The sequence below is a fragment of the Electrophorus electricus genome, chromosome 19 (genome assembly GCF_013358815.1).
Source record: "Electrophorus electricus isolate fEleEle1 chromosome 19, fEleEle1.pri, whole genome shotgun sequence".
NCBI lineage: Eukaryota > Metazoa > Chordata > Actinopteri > Gymnotiformes > Gymnotidae > Electrophorus > Electrophorus electricus.
Genome location: NC_049553.1, coordinates 9,709,556 through 9,732,977, shown reverse-complemented (window position 1 = coordinate 9,732,977; position 23,422 = coordinate 9,709,556). Strand labels below are relative to the sequence as shown.

Genomic DNA, 23,422 nt, shown 5'->3' with positions numbered 1-23,422 from the left:
CTACAAATGCAACACCAATGAGAAAATACATTTGCATTATTTATTATTACATATAATAAAAAATTTCTGAGTAACCAGTAAAATGGCACAAAACCAACCCCTACAGGTTTATAAAGGGCATACAACTGGATCCAGTTCCAGGTTCATAATGTTCATGTATATCCCCAAACATAAAACAGTTCACTGTCATTGTTTTTATATTGTTGTGTGAATTACAGTTGTGTGTTATAAAACGTTCAGTGAAAAATTCTAACATAAAATAAAAGTATTAGTTTAGTTGTGTGTTTTTAGTCATGTCAGTTTCTATTACATGTATATACAGTGGAAGGCGCATCGCTGCACACTGTTCAGTGGCAGGGATAGCATTAAGGTCTTGGACTAGTACTAGCATGCATAAGGTTGCTGGTTTGAGCCCCACCGTTGCCAAGTTGCTGCTATTGGGTCCCTTAACCCTCATTTGCTTGAATGGTAATTGGTCACAATTGTTAGTAACTTTGGATAAAATTGTGTGCTAAATGCCTTAAATATAAGTGACTTAGAAATATTATGACATTACTTATGTGCTGTTGCTTAGCATTATCTGTCCTGCCATAAAAGGGAAATGACAGAATAAGTGTAAAGAATGTCACTGCGTTAGTGGTAGACTTTCTCAGTCCAGTTTACTGTCTTGTTCCGTGCCTTGTGGAAATGTATGGCAATGTATGGTGTTGCGTTAGAAGCATGTGTTTCATGAATATGATACCACCAAAGTTGTTTTAAAACTTAAGAGTAGTGTGCTACCCAACTCACATGCTGTTGGAAAACGCCTCTGTACCCCACACCCCAGGAGTCACAGGATTAGTGCTCTCGCGCTCACTCCTGTGCACAGCTGCATTGGGGGTTTGGGGGTCAGACAGGTGAAATTCAGCATCAATGTCAGGAAGCAATAAAGGCTAGACTCAACAGTTTACTTTCAGATGTCCAACTACCAAACCCCACGAGTACTGAATGTGGTGCTGTTGTGGTCTTGCCTGTTCCTCAGTCAGTAATACCCAGCAGCACTGGAGCCAAGCCTCTAGACGACCAGAGATGGTCCAGATACCGTGCCAGACTGACACACTCTGTCTTTGCTGTATGTTGGCATTGGGCACTGCTGCAGAACTGTAACACTGAAATATGTTAAAGTTTTATATTAAACGCACTCTGTATAGTGCACACAGTGTACAGTTCTATAATGATCAAGTCTGATAAAGGGGGAGATACATGCTGGGGTAGGAAGGGGGATATAAACACTGAAATAGGGCAGGACTAAAAATGAGGACTTAGAAAAGAGGATTGTCAAATGAGATAAGCCTCTCTCCATGCTTAGTGTGCAAGAGTAAGCACAGGGAAAAACTTACCGTGAGTGTGTCTGTGTGTGTCAGTGTGTGTGTGCGGTTTGGAGTTTATGTATCCGTATGCGCAGGCTGTTGCTGACGCTTGAAGTTCACAGTCTCCTGATTGGTATAATTGATCCTTGTTAAATAAAGACATATCGAATTGGCTCAATTCAAGGGGGCGTTTTGGGAAAGGATTGCATGACATGGCTGGGAGAAGAGAGCAGGGAACAGCGGAACAGCGCGAGGGCAGCCAATCAGACGAAAAGAGGGAGCTGAGCTGAGAGGAAAAGCAGAACAGTATGAGGGCAGCCAATCAGACAAAAGGAGGGAGCTGAGCCGAGTGCCAATGCAGTCATGATGGGGCGGTGGGGGGGAGTTAACTCAGAAATGGTAGAAAGATGAATTTTACAGGGTTATAAGGAGCATGAGAGAAAGAGAGAGAGAGAGAGAGAGAGAGAGAGAGAGAGAGACAGCATGGTTTAAAAAAGGACTGTTGTGAGATTTGAGTGAAGGCAGCTGTAGACGAAATCCTCTGATGAGATGCCAGAGAGAGAGTAGGAGAGAGTGAGTGAGAGAGAAAGTGAGAGAATGCATGAGAGAGAGAGAGACCAGAGAGGAAAGAGTGAAGAAGGAGAGGGCCCGGCCAGAGACAACACTGAGACAACACTGAGACAACACGGAGACAACACTGAGACCACACTGAGACAACACTGCCAGGCCAGAATAGTGCGTTTATTTCTGCCGATGCCATTATGAGGCAGTCAAGATGGAGATTACAGGGGGGCCTTTGTCTGCCAAGACAGAATTGCTTGGTAGTTCTCTTCATTTCTCATGCTCTCATACTCATGCCCCCCGCCCCCCCAATCTCTCTCCCTCTCGCTCCCTCTTTCTCACAAACACAACCGTTCTTCTGGTCTTTCTTCACCCTCGGCTCGTTTTGCGTCTCACCCCTCGTGTGTCTGGCTGTCTCAGGCTGTCTGTGTGTCCTGCCTGGCCTCCTGTCTGCCTTATCTCCTCCCCTAGTGGCACTCTGCATTTCACTCCATTACGCAGGCTGAAGGCAGAGCTCACTTCCACAAACTTAGTTCTGCTCTGTTCTGAAGCCAGGCTGTTTAAATGAGCCCAGCACCTCTTTCGGGCCTGTGTGTGTGTGTCTGTGTGTGTGTGTGTGTGTGTGTGTGTGTGTGTGTGTTTGAGGAGGAAACAAGAGCATCAGGTATTCAAAAGAAGGACGACAGGAAGCCGAGGAAGGACATGCAATGTGGTTCAATATCTCCCTCTCCCTCCTCATGTGCTGTTTGGCCTTCTTGCTTCGGGGCAAGCAGCAGCAGCTGGAATTCCAGTGTCACGTGTGTTGGTGAAGTCTGTACTCCTGCAGTCACTGGCAGACTGCATCACAGTGTCACGTGTGCTGGTGAAGTCTGTACTCCTGCAGTCACTGACAGCTGGAATTCCAGTGTCACGTGTGCTGCTGAAGTCTGTACTCCTGCGGTCACTGACAGCTGGAATTCCAGTGTCACGTGTGCTGCTGAAGTCTGTAGTCCTGCAGTCACTGACAGCTGGAATTCCAGTGTCACGTGTGCTGCTGAAGTCTGTACTCCTGCAGTCACTGACAGCTGGAATTCCAGTGTCACGTGTGCTGGTGAAGTCTGTACTCCTGCGGTCACTGACAGCTGGAATTCCAGTGTCACGTGTGCTGCTGAAGTCTGTAGTCCTGCAGTCACTGACAGCTGGAATTCCAGTGTCACGTGTGCTGCTGAAGTCTGTACTCCTGCAGTCACTGACAGCTGGAATTCCAGTGTCACGTGTGCTGGTGAAGTCTGTACTCCTGCGGTCACTGACAGCTGGAATTCCAGTGTCACGTGTGCTGGTGAAGTCTGTACTCCTGCAGTCACTGGCAGACTGCATCACTACCAGCAACCCTTCTTTTCCGCCATGTAGACACTGGCAATAGTCTCACTGTGTCACTGTCTTAGTCGCTGTTTATCACTCTACTCACTATATTTAAGGTGTTTCCATACAGGTCCACACATGTATGCACACATATAAACACACACACACACACGCACAAACGTCATGTGGTCTTTGTGTCTGATTAATTAAGGGTTGGCTGTAGACCCTGACCCTTCACCTCTACATACACTATCCATCACGTTATTTCCTGTCTCTACTCTTCTTATCTTTCACCATTCTCTCTCGTTTACCTATCCCTCCCTCGCTCTTTTTCTATTACATTGCTCATTTATGTTCATTAATATTAATAAAACCAAGAGAGGGCAAGAGAGAGAGAGAGAGAGAGAGAGAGAGAGAGCAAAAAAAATCACAAAATTAGAAATTAAAATGATTATAGAGAAAATCATATCAGATCATTTCTTTCCACTTTTGGTTTGGAGTTGACTTTTTCATTTTGCCTTAATATGCTTTTAATTCGAACTCTCACTGGTAAAGACCCCTAATCCATTTCACTGGATGTTTTTTTCTGAGACAGCAGGGTTAATGCACGTCTTTAATGGAGGCTCTGGACTTCCTTCTGTTTATATCCACTTGTATTGTGAAGTGGGTGGAGGAAATATTTCCATAAATGTTTCTGAAATGCCTGCTGAAAGCATTTTAGGGTTCTCTCACTCTCACACACACACACGCACACACTCTCTCTCTCTCTCGCTCTCTTTCTGTGTACCATATAGAACTAGTAGTTGGAAGATAGAACTTAATTTTCTTTCAGTCAGTCCAAGGATGCTTTGCTTTCAGTCATACAGCTGTGGGGAGAAGGGAGTGGACCAAAGTGAAAATGAATGGACTTTAGTCCCACCATGACTACTGTCTCCCGTCTCACTGCTGAGTCCACAACATACTGCACTGCATTCCTGTCTCAGATGTTTATTAGGTTGTACAAATTTGGACATCTAGCAAATTTGCTCACTAATATTACGCAAGAGCATATAAAACAGATGCCATTTTGAATTAGGTACAAATAAAAACATCAAAGCCCTTTAATGGTCACATCCAAAGCATATGGTTTTACCTTGAGAATGAAAGAGAAGTTCCCTGGGTTACTGTATTATGTGAGGCATGGCCAATGATTAAAATAAGTAACAGGTAATATCTCAGGGCAACAAGCAATAGATGGGCAATACTGAAATTAATGACGGGCAAACACAGCATGCCGATAGTGGCAGTAATAATGTCACATTAAACATTAAACAGTGCAAATGGGCTTTAAATATTAAAGTGCAATAGACAAGAGACAGTGCAAATAGCTTGTTGGAGATCAAATTAAATAAATAAAGAGAGTTGAAAGCATCTTTAAGGTACCAGCGTGTTGTGTGGGGTGGGAGTGGGGGGTTAATTATGAGCTGAGTTTAGCAGAGAGGCAGGGTGGGAGTGTGCACACTCAGGGTTAGACGCTGTCCCTCAGGCGTCTGGTACAACGATGTTGTTTATTCCTAGAATGGCCAGACAGTCCGATGAGGATAGGCAGTCAAGATGACTACAAATGCAAATGACATGAACCATGATTTAAACATTCCACTGATGGAATGACTGTTTATAACACAAATGTTTCAGTCTGGTGAAGCCTTCTTTATTCACAACTGTTAATCCATATAGCTAACTGAACGAAAAATGAAATGGAAATATTAAGGAAGCAGTTCCAAAAATGATACATAAGGGCAGATAGAATTTGAACAAATATTTGTGCATCAACTCTCCACATTATTAGGTAATAATTTATTGATAAACAAGACATGATCTCAGTTGATAGAGGTCGTACATGACAACCTCAATATAGCAAAACAGATCTCAGAGAGTTGATACTGTTGAACCTTCTTTCTATATACCAGATGGTTTGTCCTAAGCCCTAGATGTTTTTAAATCCCAGAAAGAGCCCTGCCTGGAGCCAGCTTCATCTGAAAGGAAGGATTTACCATTGTTTACCATTGACTACATCAAGAAGTATGAGCCATCAGGGAGATCAGTACGAGCCATCAGGGAGATCAGTACAAGCCATCAGAGAGATCTGTATGTGCGAGCACTCATTCCAGCCCTGGACAAAATCTTGCTAATGAGCTCTTTAACAGAGAAGGCAAGCACAGAGCTGGAGCTGGGGGCGGGGCAGGTTTGGAGGCCTAATTAAGAAGTCTGTATGCTAGATTTTCATTGGACTGATGTTCAAACAGACTTTGAGTTTACCAGAATGCCTTCCACCCACAACTGACTGAAGCTAGAGCTGAAGAAACTAGAGCTGAAACTAGAGCTAAAGAAATTAGAGCTGAAGAAACTAGAGCTGAAGAAACTAGAGCTGAAACTAGAGCTAAAGAAACTAGAGCTGAAGAGACTAGGGCTGAAACTAGAGCTAAAGAAACTAGAGCTGAAGAAACTAGAGTTGAAACTAGAGCTAAAGAAACTAGAGCTGAAACTAGAGCTGAAGAAACTAGAGCTGAATCTAGAGCTAAAGAAACGAGCTAAAGAAGCTAGAGCTGAAACTAGAGCTAAAGAAACTAGAGCTGAAGAAACTAGAGCTAAAGAAACTAGAGCTAAAGAAGCTAGAGCTAAAGAAGCTAGAGCTGAAACTAGAGCTGAAGAAGCTAGAGCTGAAAGTAGAGCTAAACAAACTAGAGCTAAAGAAGCTAGAGCTGAAGAAAATAGAGCAGAAGAAACTAGAGCTGAAACTAGAGCTGAAACTAGAGCTGAAGAAACTAGAGCTGAAACTAGAGCTAAAGAAGCTAGAGCTGAAACTAGAGCTGAAACTAGAGCTGAAACTAGAGCTAAAGAAACTAGAGCTGAAGAAACTAGAGCTAAAGAAACTGCAGTGCTGAGGCCAAAGAGATGATGATGATAATGATGTTGATGAGTCCTAGCTATTTTGGGAAAGGCACCCTGAATAGCTATTGATCCCAATGGATATTGATGAACTGATTTATCATCCCTAGTCAAACCTCCATTTTCTCCAAGAACAAATGCCATTTGCAGTCCCACACCTGATAGAGCTGCATATTCTGCAGTTTCCCCCCTACACAGAAGAACCCTGGACAGTAATTCTCCAATAACAGAACATTACTCAGTAACAATGAGCCCGGAGCATGGCAGCGCCCTACAGCAGGCTGGCCCAGAGTGTGTGCTCTCACATGGCTAAGCTATTGTGGCGGGGTAGCATTTTAACGGGATGAAGGGTGGTGGGAGAACAGAGGAAGAGAATGGCCAGCGTGACTGTGTCCAATGAATGTTGAACTCATTACGTTCACACAGGAGATAGAGTCTCCACAGTGGACTCACAACCATCACTGAAAACATGCACTCTCATACGCACACTCACACACACACACACACACACACGCACACACACACGCATGCACGCACGCACACACACACGCACACACACACACACTCAGGGTAGTAAACAGAAGTTTGCCTCTAATCACTCCATTGTCTCTGTTCTGCATGAAAGGATCGGCAGTAAGCAGCATTCCCCTCTGGTCCCGTGTGTGTGTGGGGTGTGTGGGTATTTGTTTGCAAGTGTGTGTATTTATATTTGTGTTTATGTTTGTGTGAGTATGTTTGAAATTGTTTGTTTCTGTTTTTTTGTGTTTTCTGTTGCCTGATTACCTTCACGTAGTGTCTTCTCTCAGTAAAATAATAGATTATTAATTTATAACATATAAATTACTATTATTTTAAAATAACTTTTCAGTTTAGCTCCAAATACTCAAGTCAAATTATGACACCAGATTACAATTTCTCGTCTCATTCATCTTTTTCTTCCCTCTTTCTCTCTCTCTGTCTCCCCCGTCCATGTCTGTCTCTGTCACTACTTTCTTGGGTCCAGTTCCTCCCGCTATGCTTCCCTACCACCTTCCTCTTTGCCTCTAATGGTTTTGTCCCGGCGTGTCCAGTGCTATGTGAAGAGAGTACTGTATGAAGAAAAGAGAAAGGGGAGAGGAGGAGAGAGGGAGAGATTTTAAAAGGAGAGAGAGTAGGTAAGAAAGAAGATGAAAGAGAGATACTGAGGGAAGGAGTGTTTTCGGGGACCATCGGCGGACATGTTGACCGAGCGTGAAACAGAGCTCTGGATCACATGATCAACGGTTGGGAGTGACGTATATATTAAGTGTTTGGTGTCTTTCTCTTCCTGTTTGACTGAAAAGGTCTGTGCATGCGTATGTGTGTATGTGTGTGTGTGTGTGTGTGTGTGTGTGTGTGAGAGAGAGAGAGAGAGAGAGAGAGAGAGAGAGCAGACCAGTTTAAAGAATGGCTACTGCTAGGAGAGAGACACAGCTGTCTTTGTCTCTGAGAGTGTGTGTGTGTGAGTTGGTATGGGTGTAGGAGAGTGTGTGTGTGAGTTGGTATGGGTGTAGGAGAGTGTGTGTGTGAGTTGGTATGGGTGTAGGAGAGTGTGTGTGTGTGAGTTGGTATGGGTGTAGGAGAGTGTGTGTGTGAGTTGGTATGGGTGTAGGAGAGTGTGTGTGTGAGTTGGTATGGGTGTAGGAGAGTGTGTGTGTGAGTTGGTATGAGTGTAGGAGAGTGTGTGTGTGTGTGAGTTGGTATGGGTGTAGGAGAGTGTGTGTGTGAGTTGGTATGGGTGTAGTAGAGTGTGTGTGTGAGTTGGTATGGGTGTAGGAGAGTGTGTGTGTGAGTTGGTATGGGTGTAGGAGAGTGTGTGTGTGAGTTGGTATGGGTGTAGGAGAGTGTGTGTGTGAGTTGGTATGAGTGTAGGAGAGTGTGTGTGTGTGTGAGTTGGTATGGGTGTAGGAGAGTGTGTGTGTGAGTTGGTATGGGTGTAGGAGAGTGTGTGTGTGAGTTGGTATGGGTGTCACTATAGGTGAATGTATTTGTTGACTCAGTGGGTATGGTAAGACTGTAGGAAAGTGTATTCATGTTGGGTTGGAGTGTGGGGGGGTATGGGAATAGGAGAGAGAGAGAGAGAGAGAGAGAGAGTGTGTGTGTGTGTGTGTGTGTGTGTGTGTGTGTGTGTGTGTGTGTCTGAGCTCTTCCATCTGATACAGGCAACCCATTTAATTTAAATATTTTAGTACTCATGCTGTAAAGCACAGTCCTTAGATCAACCCAGCCCTGAATCATTTACATGAGGACAGTTCTGCAATTAGTTCAGATTTTGTCCTTCACTAGAGATTTATATGAGAACACAATCAATAAATCACAAGTTTTAAGAAACCAATAAAAATGGCATTTCCAGTTCAGGCCAGCACAATGACTTAGGAAAACTTTCTCCCAAACTTTCTGTGGATGTTTCTACTTCTTCCCAGGTCTACAATCACACATACTTACATGCCTTTTCATATGTTTGAATATTTTGTTTTGTTTTTTTATTCCCAGACATCCGCGACCGCCGGAAGAAGCCTGTCATGCTGTTTGTTCATGGCGGTTCATACATGGAAGGAACTGGAAACATGTTTGATGCCAGTGTGCTAGCTGCCTATGGCAACGTCATTGTGGTCACCATGAACTACCGGCTGGGAGTGCTAGGTGAGTCACCTGCCTCAGTTCAGGTTACGAGTTGGGCTCTGTGATGCTTTTAAAAGCTTAGCAGTTCAAAGTTAGTGCATATAATCTGTTTCATTATAATCAAATGATAGAGAGCTCATCTGGTCACAACCCATTGTCGTAACAGCAACAACAACAATAACGAAATGTCCAGGTTTAATATTAAGCGGTTTTTCATAGGGCATTTGCTCGGTAGCTGCTGTGAGCACCAGCAGCTACATTGACATCGTTATGAAACCGATGTAGTTAAAATGGCGAGTAATAGGAGTCTGACAGTAGCTCCTGTGGGCTGTAAAATTATTAATCACATTACCATGCGTTATGTTGTTATTATGTTTATAGATCCCATTCCCACAACTTCCTGTGGCTGTGCATTATTTTTTAATAGCGAGGTGTTATCTGGTCCCAGAGAGAGTTGCCTCGGCAGTCACTGGCTGCCATTTCCAGTTTGGAGATCAGATTCTGCCAGGCTTTTTGTAGCGGCAGCGTTTAGATTAGAGCCGCCGTGCTGCTTCTGAGGCCAGAACGTCTCCATGGGGATGAGAAGCCAGAGTGTATCGGCAGGTGGAGGTTATTGCGTGCAGGCCTAAAGTCACTTTGTGTTTGATCATTGTAATTACACTGGAACTGGGGGGGGGGGTTGTTTCACAGTCCAGACCTGGAGGTTCTACTGCAGTGTCTAGCCATGCACATGGCTTTATATTCATGCCTGTTGGACTGTGAGAGACTTGTTCCAAGCTGAAGAAGGTGAGTGGGAGCAGGGAACACAGGCCTGTGCAGTAGGGAAAACACCAGCCTGCGCAGTAGGGGAAACACCAGCCTGTGCAGTAGGGGAAACACCAGCCTGTGCAGTAGGAGAAACACCAGCCTGTGCAGTAGGGGAAACACCAGCCTGTGCAGTAGGGGAAACACCAGCCTGTGCAGTAGGGGAAACACCAACCTGTGCAGTAGGAGAAACACCAGCCTGTGCAGTAGGGGAAACACCAGCCTGTGCAGTACTGTGAGTACCAGCTGCACTTGAATATCAGGTTTTTGGTGGCTTTTTATATGGTTTCCACCTGCAGTCCTGTACACTCTTTTCTTCTGCACAGGCTCTTGTTTCTCTTGCATAAAACTGAACCACCAATTCATCAGTTAATTATCATCACTTAAATCAAGTGTTAATAAGTTAATAAGAGTTAATAAGCACCAACGGAAAACATTGCTGTTGGTGTTTCTTTTGAACCATAGAAAGAACATCAAAGCAGAATTATAAATCAGATCATTACATTTATTCCGTTGCTCTCCCACAGTTTGTTTAAGGTTCATGCCAGGCATCATTCTTCATCCACTGGCCTCCAAGGTACCTAATGGCTAATGTTCACAAAGACGTGAACAGGTGAGCAGGTGTTTAGAAGCACAGGCCTGAGCGTGTCACATGGGCAGAGTCAAGAGTGCACATGGGACGTATGGAGTCTCATGCCAGCATTGTGGAGGCCATATACATCAGATCTTTTTTTCTCCTCTTCCCTTACATGGATGAAATATTGGAGGGAGGTGCACTCATGCAAATCAGAGATGGCTGTGATAGCTTTATTGTGCTGGTACTGTTAGAAATATATTTTTCCATTTCTCACTTTAACTACACTGCCGCCCAGAGCGATAGCACTGCCCAGATATTAGATATTAGAAAAAAGGGGAAAGGTCTTTTAAAAAATAGAGAAAGTCATTTAAAGCTTCAAAGCAGCTCCTTCAGGCTGTGTGAGACTGCAGCAGTGTGCAATCACACACACACACACACACACACACACACACGGATGCTGATTCAGTCGTGGGTATGACCATTACAGTTCAGCTCTGCGGTTCTCTGTGACTGAGCGTGTCGCACAGAGAGCCAGCATCTCACACATCTCACACAGCTGCTGCTAAGTCCAGCAGAGTCCAATGATGGAGGCCCAGGAGGTCCAGGGCAGGCGTCACTCAGCCTTGTCCACTGGGTGACTTTGTGTTTGATCATTGTAATTACACTGGAACTGGGAGCCTGGAGGTTCTACTGCAGTGTCTAGCCGTGCCCATGGCTTTATATTCATGCCTGTTGGACTGTGAGAGACTTGTTCCAAGCTGAAGAAGGTGAGCAGGGAAAACAGGCCTGTGCAGTAGGGAAAACACCAGCCTGTGCAGTAGGGAAAACAGGCCTGTGCAGTAGGGGAAACACCAGCCTGTGCAGTAGGGAAAACAGGCCTGTGCAGTAGGGGAAACACTAGCCTGTGCAGTAGGGAAAACAGGCCTGTGCAGTAGGGGAAACATCAGCCTGTGCAGTAGGGGAACCACCAGCCTGTGCAGTAGGGAAAACAGGCCTGTGCAGTAGGGGAAACACCAGCCTGTGCAGTAGGGGAAACACCAGCCTGTGCAGTAGGGGAAACACCAGCCTGTGCAGTAGGGGAAACACCAGCCTGTGCAGTAGGGAAAACAGGCCTGTGCAGTAGGGGAAACATCAGCCTGTGCAGCAAGTAACTGCTGCCTAGGCTTCAGCTAAAATGTTCAACACTGTGTTAGCACATACGTGTCTCGGCTTACTGGTCATGAGTGGCTGAGAAGAATGCCGCCATTTCCAATTATTTACAACTGCTTAAGCACAATTTTGAAAACAGGATTCAACTGGTCAATATAGTACACTACACAAGACAAATTCAGATAGCCCCACACCAAAGTAGCAGAACACCTCTGATACTTTACAAAAAAACACTTCATTCAAAACTATACAATAATTTATCAAAACCCAATTTTGTCACCATAAGGCACACACAAGATTCTTACAATCTGATTTTGTTTGAACAAGTTACACGCTGCTATGTTCAAAATAAAACACTTTTAATGTTTCTGCTTTTCTAATAATATAGTCTGCGTTGGTTTTGTTCAGAGATACTGTTAGAGTAAAGTACATAAACAACCAAACACCACACACAAGATCAGTACTGCACACCAATACATTTTGTTTCTCTCCACATTATAACATCAGTCAATATATCCATACATTTACAAAGGCTGCATTTTGCACTGAATTTCAGAACAGTACATATTCTGAATAGAATACAGTACAAAAACACATGTTTGCATTCATGGGGACAAAAAAGACAGCATGAATTAAAAAAACAAAAAAACGACTCATCGCTTAGCTTTATGTGGCCATAACACCACATCACAGGCTGGGTCCTCTCTCACAACAGAAAATCCATTCATGTACAGATCCTGCATCAAATTGGTGTCCAGCTTCCTCAAGGCTCCTTGGCCGGAGATTGCACACTTTCCATCGCCAGTGACTCCTCAGTGGGGTTAAGGAGAGGAGAGGATGGTGGGAGGTAGTGGAGTGAAAATAGTGGTGGATGATGAAACCAGAGCAGATCGGTGGAAAGATGCACAGTCCCAGATGACAATGTATGTCATCTGCTCTGCATCCATTTTATCTTCTTCTGTGGTGATGGTGTGGAGTCTTCCTACGATCGAGAGTGTGTGCACTGCGTTGTTGTACGGACGCACGTTGGCATAGCGATGGAGAACCCCATTCTGTGTGCTCGCAGCACACATCGTGATGTTACTATCACGTTGGCTTTGGACATTCAGAATAGCTCTGTGGCCAGTGAAGCTTCCTCCTCTTCTTGCTTATGTGAGGATACTGTAAATCCAATGGTTTTACTGTATCAGTAAAACCATTAGTAAAACTCTCTGAAAAAAGACAGCATTATGTAGACCTACTAGAAACTAACAAACAAACAAGCAAACAATATTGAAGTGCACATTACTCTCTACATCACTACATATTACTCACCCCCACATACTACAGGTGAATTCTTTGTAGACAGGTAAACATACCTGTTGCATTTTTATAGAGCTTACACCTGATTGGGTGAGTTTAATCCCCATGTGTCTGTACATTTACAGCTGTATTTAATCAGTGGTTTACAGGTGGGTCTTTTGAAAGGCGGTGCCTTGAAATGGCAAAGAAGTGATATCATGTTAGATTTCTGTGTCTAATGTGGAGAAGTGTATTTACTAACTTGCAAAACACAGTGTAGTGTTTTGCTAAATGTGTAAGGCTGAGAATGTGCTCATAGTTGTGCAGATCAGGGTTTTGCTTCTTGACTGTCATGTTTTACTAACAGTTTTCATTTTAGTGTATAAGCAAGCTGTGATATATAGTATAGGTGCAGTTATTGAATTAAATTAAATGCAGTCTTTTTTTTTCAAATTTGCAGTGTTTAGCTGACACTTTTAGCCAAAGCGACTTACAATTCTGATAGAACACAACTTGAGCAATTGAGGGTTAAGGGTCTTGCTCAGGGGCCCAACAGCGGCAAGTTGGCAGCATTGGGGCGGGAACCGGCCACCTTATAACTGCTACACCACTACCTTAACCACTATATTTGTTGTTTATTTATTTGTTTATGTTTATTTACAATCCTAGGAACTAGGCCTAGGATTTTCATTCAGTCACGTTGAATGCCCCATGGGCCTAAGGGCCTAAATTTGCTTGAATCTGGAATTGCTGCTTGCAGCTAGATTTTACCTTAATTATTACAATGACATACCAATAAGGACACACACCCACAAGGAATGACGCAGTGTTAGCCTACCTACCCCTTTTCGATGCAGCCGTTGTCAAAGGACTCGAGGGTGGGCTAGCAGATAGTGTATCACTGATTGTCACTCTCTGCTAGCTAATGGTAGCTAAACTGAATTGTGGCTAGCTGGATCTCGCGTGAGCAACAATGCTTCTCCAAGGCTGAATCGCTATTCCATACAGCAAAAAATAATGTGCATTGTACATTGTCTGTACATGGCCTCTATATTGTGTGCTGTATATCATCAGTGCAGTGTATTCCTTTGATTGTGTCCCTTTCGTTTATGCTTGTGTCTGTTATACTAGACTGTTTTATTTTTTAATGCTCAATTCCTTCTAGGTTTAAAATCACTTTTCTTCATGTAATTTCTCACTGATAACTGCTACCAGTCTAACATCAGGCAGTCAGTCCAACAATACCAGAGTGTGCTCAAACTTACGACGCGACAGAGAGGAGTGTGCAGAGAAAGAATAGACATGTAGGGAGAGAGACAGGAGGAGAGAGGGGAGGGTAGATAGAGAGAGGGGTGGAAGAGGAGAGTTAAGGGGTAGATAAAGAGAGAGGGGAGGGGTAGATAGAGAAGGGGGTGGAAGAGGAGAGTTAAGGGGTAGATAAAGAGAGAGGGGAGGGGTAGATAGGGAGAGGGGAGGGGTAGATAAAGAGAGAGGGGAGGGGTAGATAGGGAGAGGGGAGGGGTAGATAAAGAGAAAGGGGAGGGGTAGATAGAGAGAGAGAGGGGAGGGGTAGATAGGGAGAGGGGAGGGGTAAATAAAGAGAGAGGGGAGGGGTAGATAGGGAGAGGGGAGGGGTAGATAAAGAGAGAGGGGAGGGGTAGATAGAGAGAGAGAGGGGAGGGGTAGATAAAGAGAGAGGGGAGGGGTAGATAGGGAGAGGGGAGGGGTAGATAAAGAGAAAGGGGAGGGGTAGATAGAGAGAGGGGTGGAAGAGGAGAGTTAAGGGGTAGATAAAGAGAGAGGGGAGGGGTAGATAGAGAAGGGGGTGGAAGAGGAGAGTTAAGGGGTAGATAAAGAGAGAGGGGAGGGGTAGATAGGGAGAGGGGAGGGGTAGATAAAGAGAGAGGGGAGGGGTAGATAGAGAAGGGGGTGGAAGAGGAGAGTTAAGGGGTAGATAAAGAGAGAGGGGAGGGGTAGATAGGGAGAGGGGAGGGGTAGATAAAGAGAAAGGGGAGGGGTAGATAGAGAGAGAGAGGGGAGGGGTAGATAGGGAGAGGGGAGGGGTAAATAAAGAGAGAGGGGAGGGGTAGATAGGGAGCGGGGAGGGGTAGATAAAGAGAGAGGGGAGGGGTAGATAGAGAGAGAGGGGAGGGGTAGATAGGGAGAGGGGAGGGGTAAATAAAGAGAGAGGGGAGGGGTAGATAGGGAGAGGGGGGAGGGGTAGATAGGGAGAGGGGAGGGGTAGATAGGGAGAGGGGAGGGGTAGATAAAGAGAGAGGGGAGGGGTAGATAGGGAGCGAGGTGGAAGAGGAGAGAGACATTCAGAAACATTCTAGTAGTACAAACAATATGTAACAGAATCAGAAACAATCACAAAATAAAACAAATATAAGGGGGACATATGAAGTCCTTCAGTGGTATATCATTGATGAAAACCTGAACCAATTTAAACTGAACAGCTTTGGCAACACATATTGTTCCCTGGCATGCCAATAAAGGACTTCTGACTCGAATGTGGAGACAGAGACAGATAGATGAAGCGCAGTAGGTTCCTTTTTTGCCTCATGAATGTGCCACAAACCTCTATCATCTCTATCATTTAGGATTCTGAGGTGGTTTTTGGGGTTTTGGGGTTTTTTGCTATATCCAAATTCACTAACAGTATAAGTGCAGTATAATAACCAGGGGTCATGTGAGGGCTAGTGCAGATCAGCAGAACTGATGGTCAAGACATAACGCAGATTTGCAAAACTTTTCTGTGTGTGTGTGTGTGTGTGTGTGTGTGTGTGTGTGTGTCTTTGTGTACTGTGTATCTAGGTGTCAGTTCAGCTCAATAGCTCAATGTGGCTGTGTGCCTTCCAGTGCAGACAGGTGTGCCCTTGGCTCTGCGTTATTCAAATTACATGTGTTCAGCCTTCATCTCATCACCTGCCACACACACACACACACACACACACAGACACACACACACACACACACACACACACACACACACACACACACACACACACACACACACACACACACACACACACAATGTGTTCCATGAGGGGCCACAGCCTCCCTTTTTATCTAGCATATATGTATTTCTGCTGATTTAAGTCTAAACATTCTGCATTTTCCCTTGGTCTTATAATAAACTACATTACTCACGTGTCGTCTATTCCCTCCTGAACTCAGGATGCTACTCTGCCGATAATTGGCTGCTACACTTTCCCGCTCTTTGCTCAGCATCCCTTGTTGCCGTGGCGGCGGTTGCCTTGGTGGCAGTTGCCGTGGTGGCAGTGATTTAGACTCACCCTTCACCCCATTACTGCGTGGCCGTTGATTAAAAGGCCGCCCCGACCCCAGTCATCCGCCAGCTCTGCTGCTAATGAAGCCAGGAGACATTGTACTCTCTCTGCTCTCTCTCCTTTCTCTTAATCTTATCCTCTTTCTTTCCTTTCTTTCTTTTTCTTCCTATCTCTGCTGATCATTCTTTCCTTTATGGTTTTGTTTTCTTCTTTTTTTCTCTCTCTTCGTCTTTCTTGCTCCATCTCTCTCTTTCTCTGTCTCTTTTTCGCTGGCTGCACATTTCCTGTGTGTCCCTGCTTGCACACAGCCTGGATCTTATTCTCCAGCTTAACCTTGCCTTTAATTACATGTGGCAGAATGTAGTCTGGTCTGCAGGGAGTTCCTCTGTTCCTGTTAAGTATGAATGTACATGCTCTTCAGAGCCTGACCTTGGCTTATCTACCTAAGCAGCATTTGTGTGTGTGTGTGTGTGTGTGTGTGTGTGTGTGTGTGTGTGTGTGTGTGTGTGTGTGTGTGTGTGTGTGTGTGGGTGGGTGGGTGGGTGGGTGGGGGTAAGCTCACTAGACATCCAGAGCTAACATGTGAACTTTCAAACAAAGAGAAAACATAGTGTGGTGTGTGGATTTTCCCCATGTCTGAACAACAGAGGAGAGAGGAAGAGCAGATCTGAAAGAAACATACTGGGACATGAACAACAAAATTATGTAAAGGAGTTATTCGACAGACAGAGAGAGAGAGAGAGAGAGAGAGAGAGAGAGAGAGAGAGAGAGAGAGAGAGAGAGAGAAACAGAGAGAGAGAGAGAGAGAGAGAGAGAGAGATAGAAACAGAGAGAGAGAACTTATGAACTGACCTAAACTGATCATAGCTATATGCCAACCTATAGATTATCACAATATGAACATGTATAAATGTATGTGTGTGTGTGTGTATTTGTATGTGTGTGTGTGTACATATGAGAGTAAGTGTGTGTATATATGTGATATTTGTATGTGTGTGTGTGTGTATGTATGAGAGTAAGTGTGTGTGTGTGTGTGTGTGTGTGTGTGTGTGTATGTGTGTGTGTGAAAGAAAGATAGAGAAAAAGGATGTGTGTTTGTATAGATGTACTGTAGATATGGATGATTAATCTACATTTAAATATGTGCATACACATAAAAGATCATAAAAGAAGCTTTGTTAATACAACAGATATACAGATATAGCAAGTTAGAATACCAGTTAGAATACACAAGAAATGTGTTTATCTGCATTATGGCTGAAGAGAAGAAATGATGATTTTTTATGATCAGAAACAATATGATTATATTACTTGAAATGAGGTGCCACATAGACATATCTACATATTGTCTTGATAACTGCAGAGAACGTGTTGTCCCCTCTGCAGAACATCCAGAAATAAAGAGTGGCTGAGTGCGGAGGCATTTTGATTTGACATAAAAAAGAATTAGAGAAATATGTAACTAGAATTAGGTGAGGTAATATTTATATTTATACATACTTGGCTATGTATTAATAGTAATAATTTGAACAGTGATAATAATATCTACCTTTTATGCAATATATATATATTGCAGAATTTGCAACATCAATATATATATACACACACACACACACACACACACACACACACACACACACACACACACCACCTTCTAATTCTCCATATTACCAGAAAGAGTGTTCCAGTTCCAGTCTCTGAGATATGTGGAGACTTAAATACCCGAACAGGCCAAGAAATTGATTACATGAGTGCAGAAGGAAATAACTACCTATTCATTCACAGCACTGCGGTGCACAGCATAGTACCGCCTGCTCAGAGACAGAACTTAAACTGTTATTAACACATTAGTGAAACCTGGGCACTAGAGCCGATAGAAAACTTGGAAATTTAGGACAAAACACCGAGCGAATTACTGCATTGCAAATTCTGCTGAGGTATCCTGCAGGGAAACAGAAATGTGTCTGATCTGGCCAGCAGAGCTGAACTAGGCAGAATTTCACTCCTTCTGGATATTGAGAAAAGATGTTGCAAATTCTGGCACTACCTTGAGCAATCCGACCGCCTTTACTACAAAGCCTCCATCAGCAATAATCGAAACCCAAATGACCATCTGCGTCTGCTGAAGAAGAAGAAGCACCTAGAAAATAGCCCAGCTAAACCTTCTCAACTGAGACAGACTGAAGACAACAACAGCGTAAATCACAGCCTGTGCTGGAAAAAAAGGAGATTACACGTCACAACAAATTAAAATGTTGTGAATTGCTTGATTGTGAACAAAGAATGAGTGACCATAAGCTGGCCATGGAAGCAGGAAGACACAGGCAAAGTCAGGCGTCCAGAGAGGACAACATCTGCACCCACTGTCTGTCGGCAGAGACTGAAACTCAGGGCAACTTCGTTGTTTCACATGCAAAATATGCAAAATATTTCACATGCAAAATATGAATATGAAACCATCAGAGAATCCTTTCTGTATAGATTCACTAACAAAATCTCCAACAAAATAAATCTCCATCTCCCCCACACTGAATTGATACAGAGAAAATGGAAAATATTACTGGGGAAAACATATAAACTAGATTTAACAGGACAATGTATACACAGCTTCCATAAAATCAGAAAAAAAAAAACACTATAAAGGGTACAGTCACATTTATTTAGACTGTAATCTAATTTTACCATTGCTTACTTCATTGTGTTCCATTTTGGTTCAGACATTGAAATGATGTTCTACAATATTTGTTGTTGTTATTTTGTTTATTAGATTTTATTGTATTTATCAATTTCCAATCCTCTATAAAAACTCAATCATTTATTATAATTATATTAATAATACATCTGCATAATTATTATTGCTATGGCAACATAGATATTTTATCCTGTCATGCCAATAAAGCACGTTTGATTTGATTTGATACGTGAGAGAGAAGCAGAGAAAGAGAGAGAGAGAGAGACTGAGATAGAAGCAGAGAGACTGCTAAAAATAAAATTCACAGCTGCTTTTTAAATCTGCAATAAACTCAAGTCACTAAAACAGGAGACATACAAAGCAACTATACGGTGTGGTTACACATGCCGCGCGCACACACACACACACACACACACACACACACACACACAAAACACACACACACACACACACACACACACACACACACACACACACACACACACACACACAATCCATAAAGCAAGGACTCAAATTGAGGAGTGAACTGGCCTTCAGGAGTCTAGCCCAGAGAGGACAGGAGTGTCTGTGTGTATGTGGCATGTTGTTTGCCCTGACAAGGTTGCAGGAGATATTAAGACATGAAGGAAGAGCTTCTCCAAATCCAGACCAGCCAGACAGTTTCCATAGCAACCAACAGCAGAACTGATAAGCAGAGGTCTCTGGAGAGTGGAGCGGGGGGGAATCAGAGAGAAATAGACAGATGACATTAATAAGTAAGGTGAGATGAAGTGAACTCCATGTTTCACACACACACACACGCACACACACACACATGCACACTGCTGTTTTTCTCTCAGTCTCAAAATTCATTATCTATTCCCTCTCCTCCAATGTCCTGAACTGAGTGAAAAGATTAATGGCATGTCTGACTGATGTGTAACATCTCTGGTGCCCATTTCCAGAAGTTTCTCTAAACTTTGCCTCTATTAGCTGCAGAGACATCGGCCAGCTGACAGATGGGCGCGAGCATGGTGGGATTTGAGCAGTTCTGCTCAGTAAGGGTGAAGCACTTCTCCTGCTGGGCGCAGTGGCACGCTCAAATGTTCAGGGCCTCAGACGCTTCGGTTTGACACCTCCCAGTGTGAGCTGTACATATTCCTTTTGGGAAAGACAGGACACCTGAGGCCTCCTCGTCCCATCACATCTCCTGGCATTTTCCCAGCTCAGTGGGACAAGCAGGGTAGACTTGTGCTGTAGCAGTATGGACACTGACCTTTGGCAGTAAGTCTCGCATGTCTAGCACACCGTCGGGCTTTTTTGAATGCAGGAATCAGTTGAATCTGTGCTCCACAGTAGTCTGTTATGTCCATCTTAGCAGTGATTTCTGGACATTATGTCTGAAACCGAGGGCGAATGGGGTGTGGCTGGAGGTGCCCCCAGGGTGGGGCCCCATACTGGGGTTCTTCTCCCGGAGGAGTGCGCTTTGATTGGGCTGCACCTGGTTCAAGCCCAGTCCTCACTGGGGTCATAGCCACAGCGATGGACCTCCTGCAAACAGCAGCTGAAACCACTTTGACATGAAAGGAGCTGATCGAGCTTACCGAGTGCTGTTTTGTTGTCTTGTGTTCTCCTCTGCTTTCTTCTACTCATTCCTCTGTGTTATGAATGTAACATGCAGTATGGCTGCAAATAGCTTTTTCATATGCAAAAAACATGTGCACACAAACAAGGACAGAAACACACACAGACTTTCACACACACACACACACACACACAAGAGCAGCTCCACTGACCCCGGGAGTGACACTCAGGCTTATTTGCATGATTCTTGCTGAAGGACAGGTGCAGAGTGTGACCACAGGCTAGCACGTATTTGGTTAGGGCTCCTGTGATTGATGGGTCCCTGTAAAGTCCGCGCCTTTCCCTAAACCACTGTTGTGAGAGAGTGTGAACAGAGGCAGGGAGGACCTCTAAAACGCTTAAAGAGAAGAGAGGGAGGCGGGAAGATGGAAAGAGAAAGACTCAGTGACTGAAGCAAAGAGGAATGTAAAAAGAAAAGAAAGGTAGAAGAAGGAGGGAGCTGGAGGAGGGCAAGAGTTTGATACTCACGCTCTCAAACGCGCACGCCAGACTCTCATGAGTACACTATCATAGTCTTAAGTGCACTTGCTCACACCATCATGTTCTCACACAGATTATTACTCTCTCATTCCCACACTTTCATACTTTCCCTCACACACTCCTTCTTTGTGTTAGGTGTGTGTGTGTGTGTGTGTCTGATTGTGTGAGAGCTCAGCAGTGAGCAAGAGGTATAGTAGTATGGGATAGCATGTATGGACGTTTGAGTGTGTGTGAGAGTATCTCATAATGTGAAAGAGTTCGATACTGTGTGTGTTTGTAATGGTGTGTATGTGAGCAAGTGTGATCGTGATTGTGTATGAATAATGGCCTAAAAGGTCTCATACTCTCTCACACTCTTTTTCACACACACTCTCTCCCTCTCTTCCTCTCTCTCATTCTCTCATCCCCCCTCTCTCTCTCTCTCCCTCTCTCTCTCTCTCGCTCTCTCTCCCTCCCTCTCTCTCTCTCTCTCTCTCTCTCTCCCTCTCTCTCTCTCTCTCTCTCTCTCTCTCCCTCTCTCTCTCTCTCTCTCCCTCTCTCTCTCTCTCTCTCTCTCTCTCTCTCTCTCTCTCTCTCTCTCTCTCTCTCTCTCTCTCTCTCTCTCTCTCTCTCTCTCTCTCTCTCTCTCTCCCCCTGTCCATCTGTCTCTCCCAATCGTAGGTCAGATGGTGTGCATACAGCATACAGTGTCTGCAGCTGATTGATACAAGGTTATTAACCCAGGTGGACTACACCAGTTAAGTGGGAGGTTGAGTAATCTGAGCACTTAGATACACTCTACGATACTGCATCAGGTTGGCAGAACTATTAGCTAACTGTCACTTTCTTTTCATCCTCTTTGATTATACCGCACACACACACACACACACACACACACACACACACACACACACACATGCACGCACACACACACAGGTGGGCTGCTGTTGTAGCCCTTCTCATTTGTCCTGCTATGCAGATAAGACTAAAATGATTATGCCAAAAATGTAATTACTGTGGCTTAAAATGCCAGGACAAGTGGCTAGACACACACACACACACACACACACACAAACATACACAAGCAGCAGAACTGGCATGAGCATACGGTAATAGTCAAGGAGGTTTAAGGATCATTTGGGTGTGTGTGTGTGTGTGTGTGTGTGTGCGCGCGTGTGCATGCGCATGTATCCTATGCTCGACGTTAAGCAGCAAGCTGCTCATATAAATTAGTCATAACCTGGTGCATTCTGGGGAAGCAGCCTGCTTCTCATCAACCGGTTCTTGCACTGGTCTTATAAGCTTCAAAGAAGGTTCCTTCCAGTTACAGCCTGGAAGAAACTGTTCCACTTGACTGATCAGCCACGAGAACATCCAGCTCCATCATGAGAGGTAATGCACTCCACCCTCCTGCCTTCACTTCAGAGTGAGTGAGCCAGCACCGTGGTGTTTGTGTTCTATCAGAGAGGAAGAGCTGGCACAGTGCAGTAGTACATCAAACTGGTGCTCGCTGGTTACAGCCGATTCCAGACACTTTTGGTTGTGAGCCAATTGGGTCATTCTGAGACAAGGCCGATCGAGGCATTTTGAAAGCCATGCATGCGAGCATGTGTGAGGACCCTGCCTCGCTGTGCAGAAGGGTCATACTGATGAGCAGAGTTCTAGACTGCATTTACATCCTTATGTGCTAGAGTGGAGAGACGGAGGGTTCGGATGAGATATTCACGCATATGATTGACATGTCACATTGGCTGTGCTTATAATGGTTTGCCCACCAGTCATACCCTTGCCCCTCATTATGTATTCATTAAACCCCCCTGGGGACCAATTAAAGGCTGAACAAGTGCCTTCGCTAACTGGTGCCTCCCCATGTCTTGCTGGCCCCAGTAGGGTGTGGGGTGTCAGGGCCAGGCTTCTAGGATCACGGCTCCGTCTCAGTGTGCTTGGCATCTGAGGCCTGTTTCATGTGTTTGCTGTGATAATGATGGCAGAGGTTGCCATTCGAATCCTCGGGGGCCATTGGCTGGCTTTGTTCCGAGCTCCTGAAGTCACCAAGGTGCGTGAGGCAGGTAACCCTGCTGACCCAGATCCTGACTGATCAGAACTGCAGGGAACTGGGGTGGAATAAAGACTTGGCCTGGCCGGGGCTTCCTGAAGTCTGGACTGTGAGCCTCTGACTTAGCAGCAGTCCTGGATCAGCCCTAAAGGTTCCAGTTTTTTGCAAGCCAGTCGAGCCAGACTAATCAGCAACAAGTAAGGAAAAACATTTCTCTGATGTCCTAAAAAAAAGAGATGCTTGCTACAATGCTGTGTGTGTGTGTGTGTGTGTGTGTGTGTGTGTGTGTGTGTGTGTGTGTGTGTGTGTGTGTGTGTGTGTGTGTGTATGTGTGTGTTAGAGAGTGCCTGTGAACCCAATTAATCAGTCCTGCCAGCTGACAGGTTGGCTCGGGTTCTTGGCTCCTCTCGGCGTGAACAGCGAATGGCTTTCGCCTTTGTTTAGTCATCTTCCACTTCATTTAATATTTCATTCAGTGGTTAAGACACAAATCAAAAAAGGATTCATATCAATATGGACCATGTGGCAGAAATGTGGCAGAACACAGAGGTTTTGCCCCAATTTGATATTTCACTGTAATATTACGTTTTTTTCCATGATAACACCTGTGCACGTCTGAAAGGCTGTGTGCTTCCCCCTGCATGTGTTGTGCTGTCTCTCTGTCAGCCC

The 23,422-nt window shown here is 44.5% G+C and overlaps 1 protein-coding gene across 2 annotated transcripts in view; it reads left to right on the top strand.

The window, feature by feature from the left end:
* The window catches only part of nlgn2a (neuroligin 2a), a 75,018-nt gene that overhangs the window by 16,084 nt on the left and 35,512 nt on the right, over positions 1–23,422 (top strand). For both annotated transcript variants that reach the window (XM_027028446.2, XM_027028445.2), the window contains exon 3: positions 8,691–8,840. In XM_027028446.2, coding sequence (XP_026884247.1) covers positions 8,691–8,840 — 150 coding nt within the window. The remainder of the gene's footprint in view (positions 1–8,690; positions 8,841–23,422) is intronic.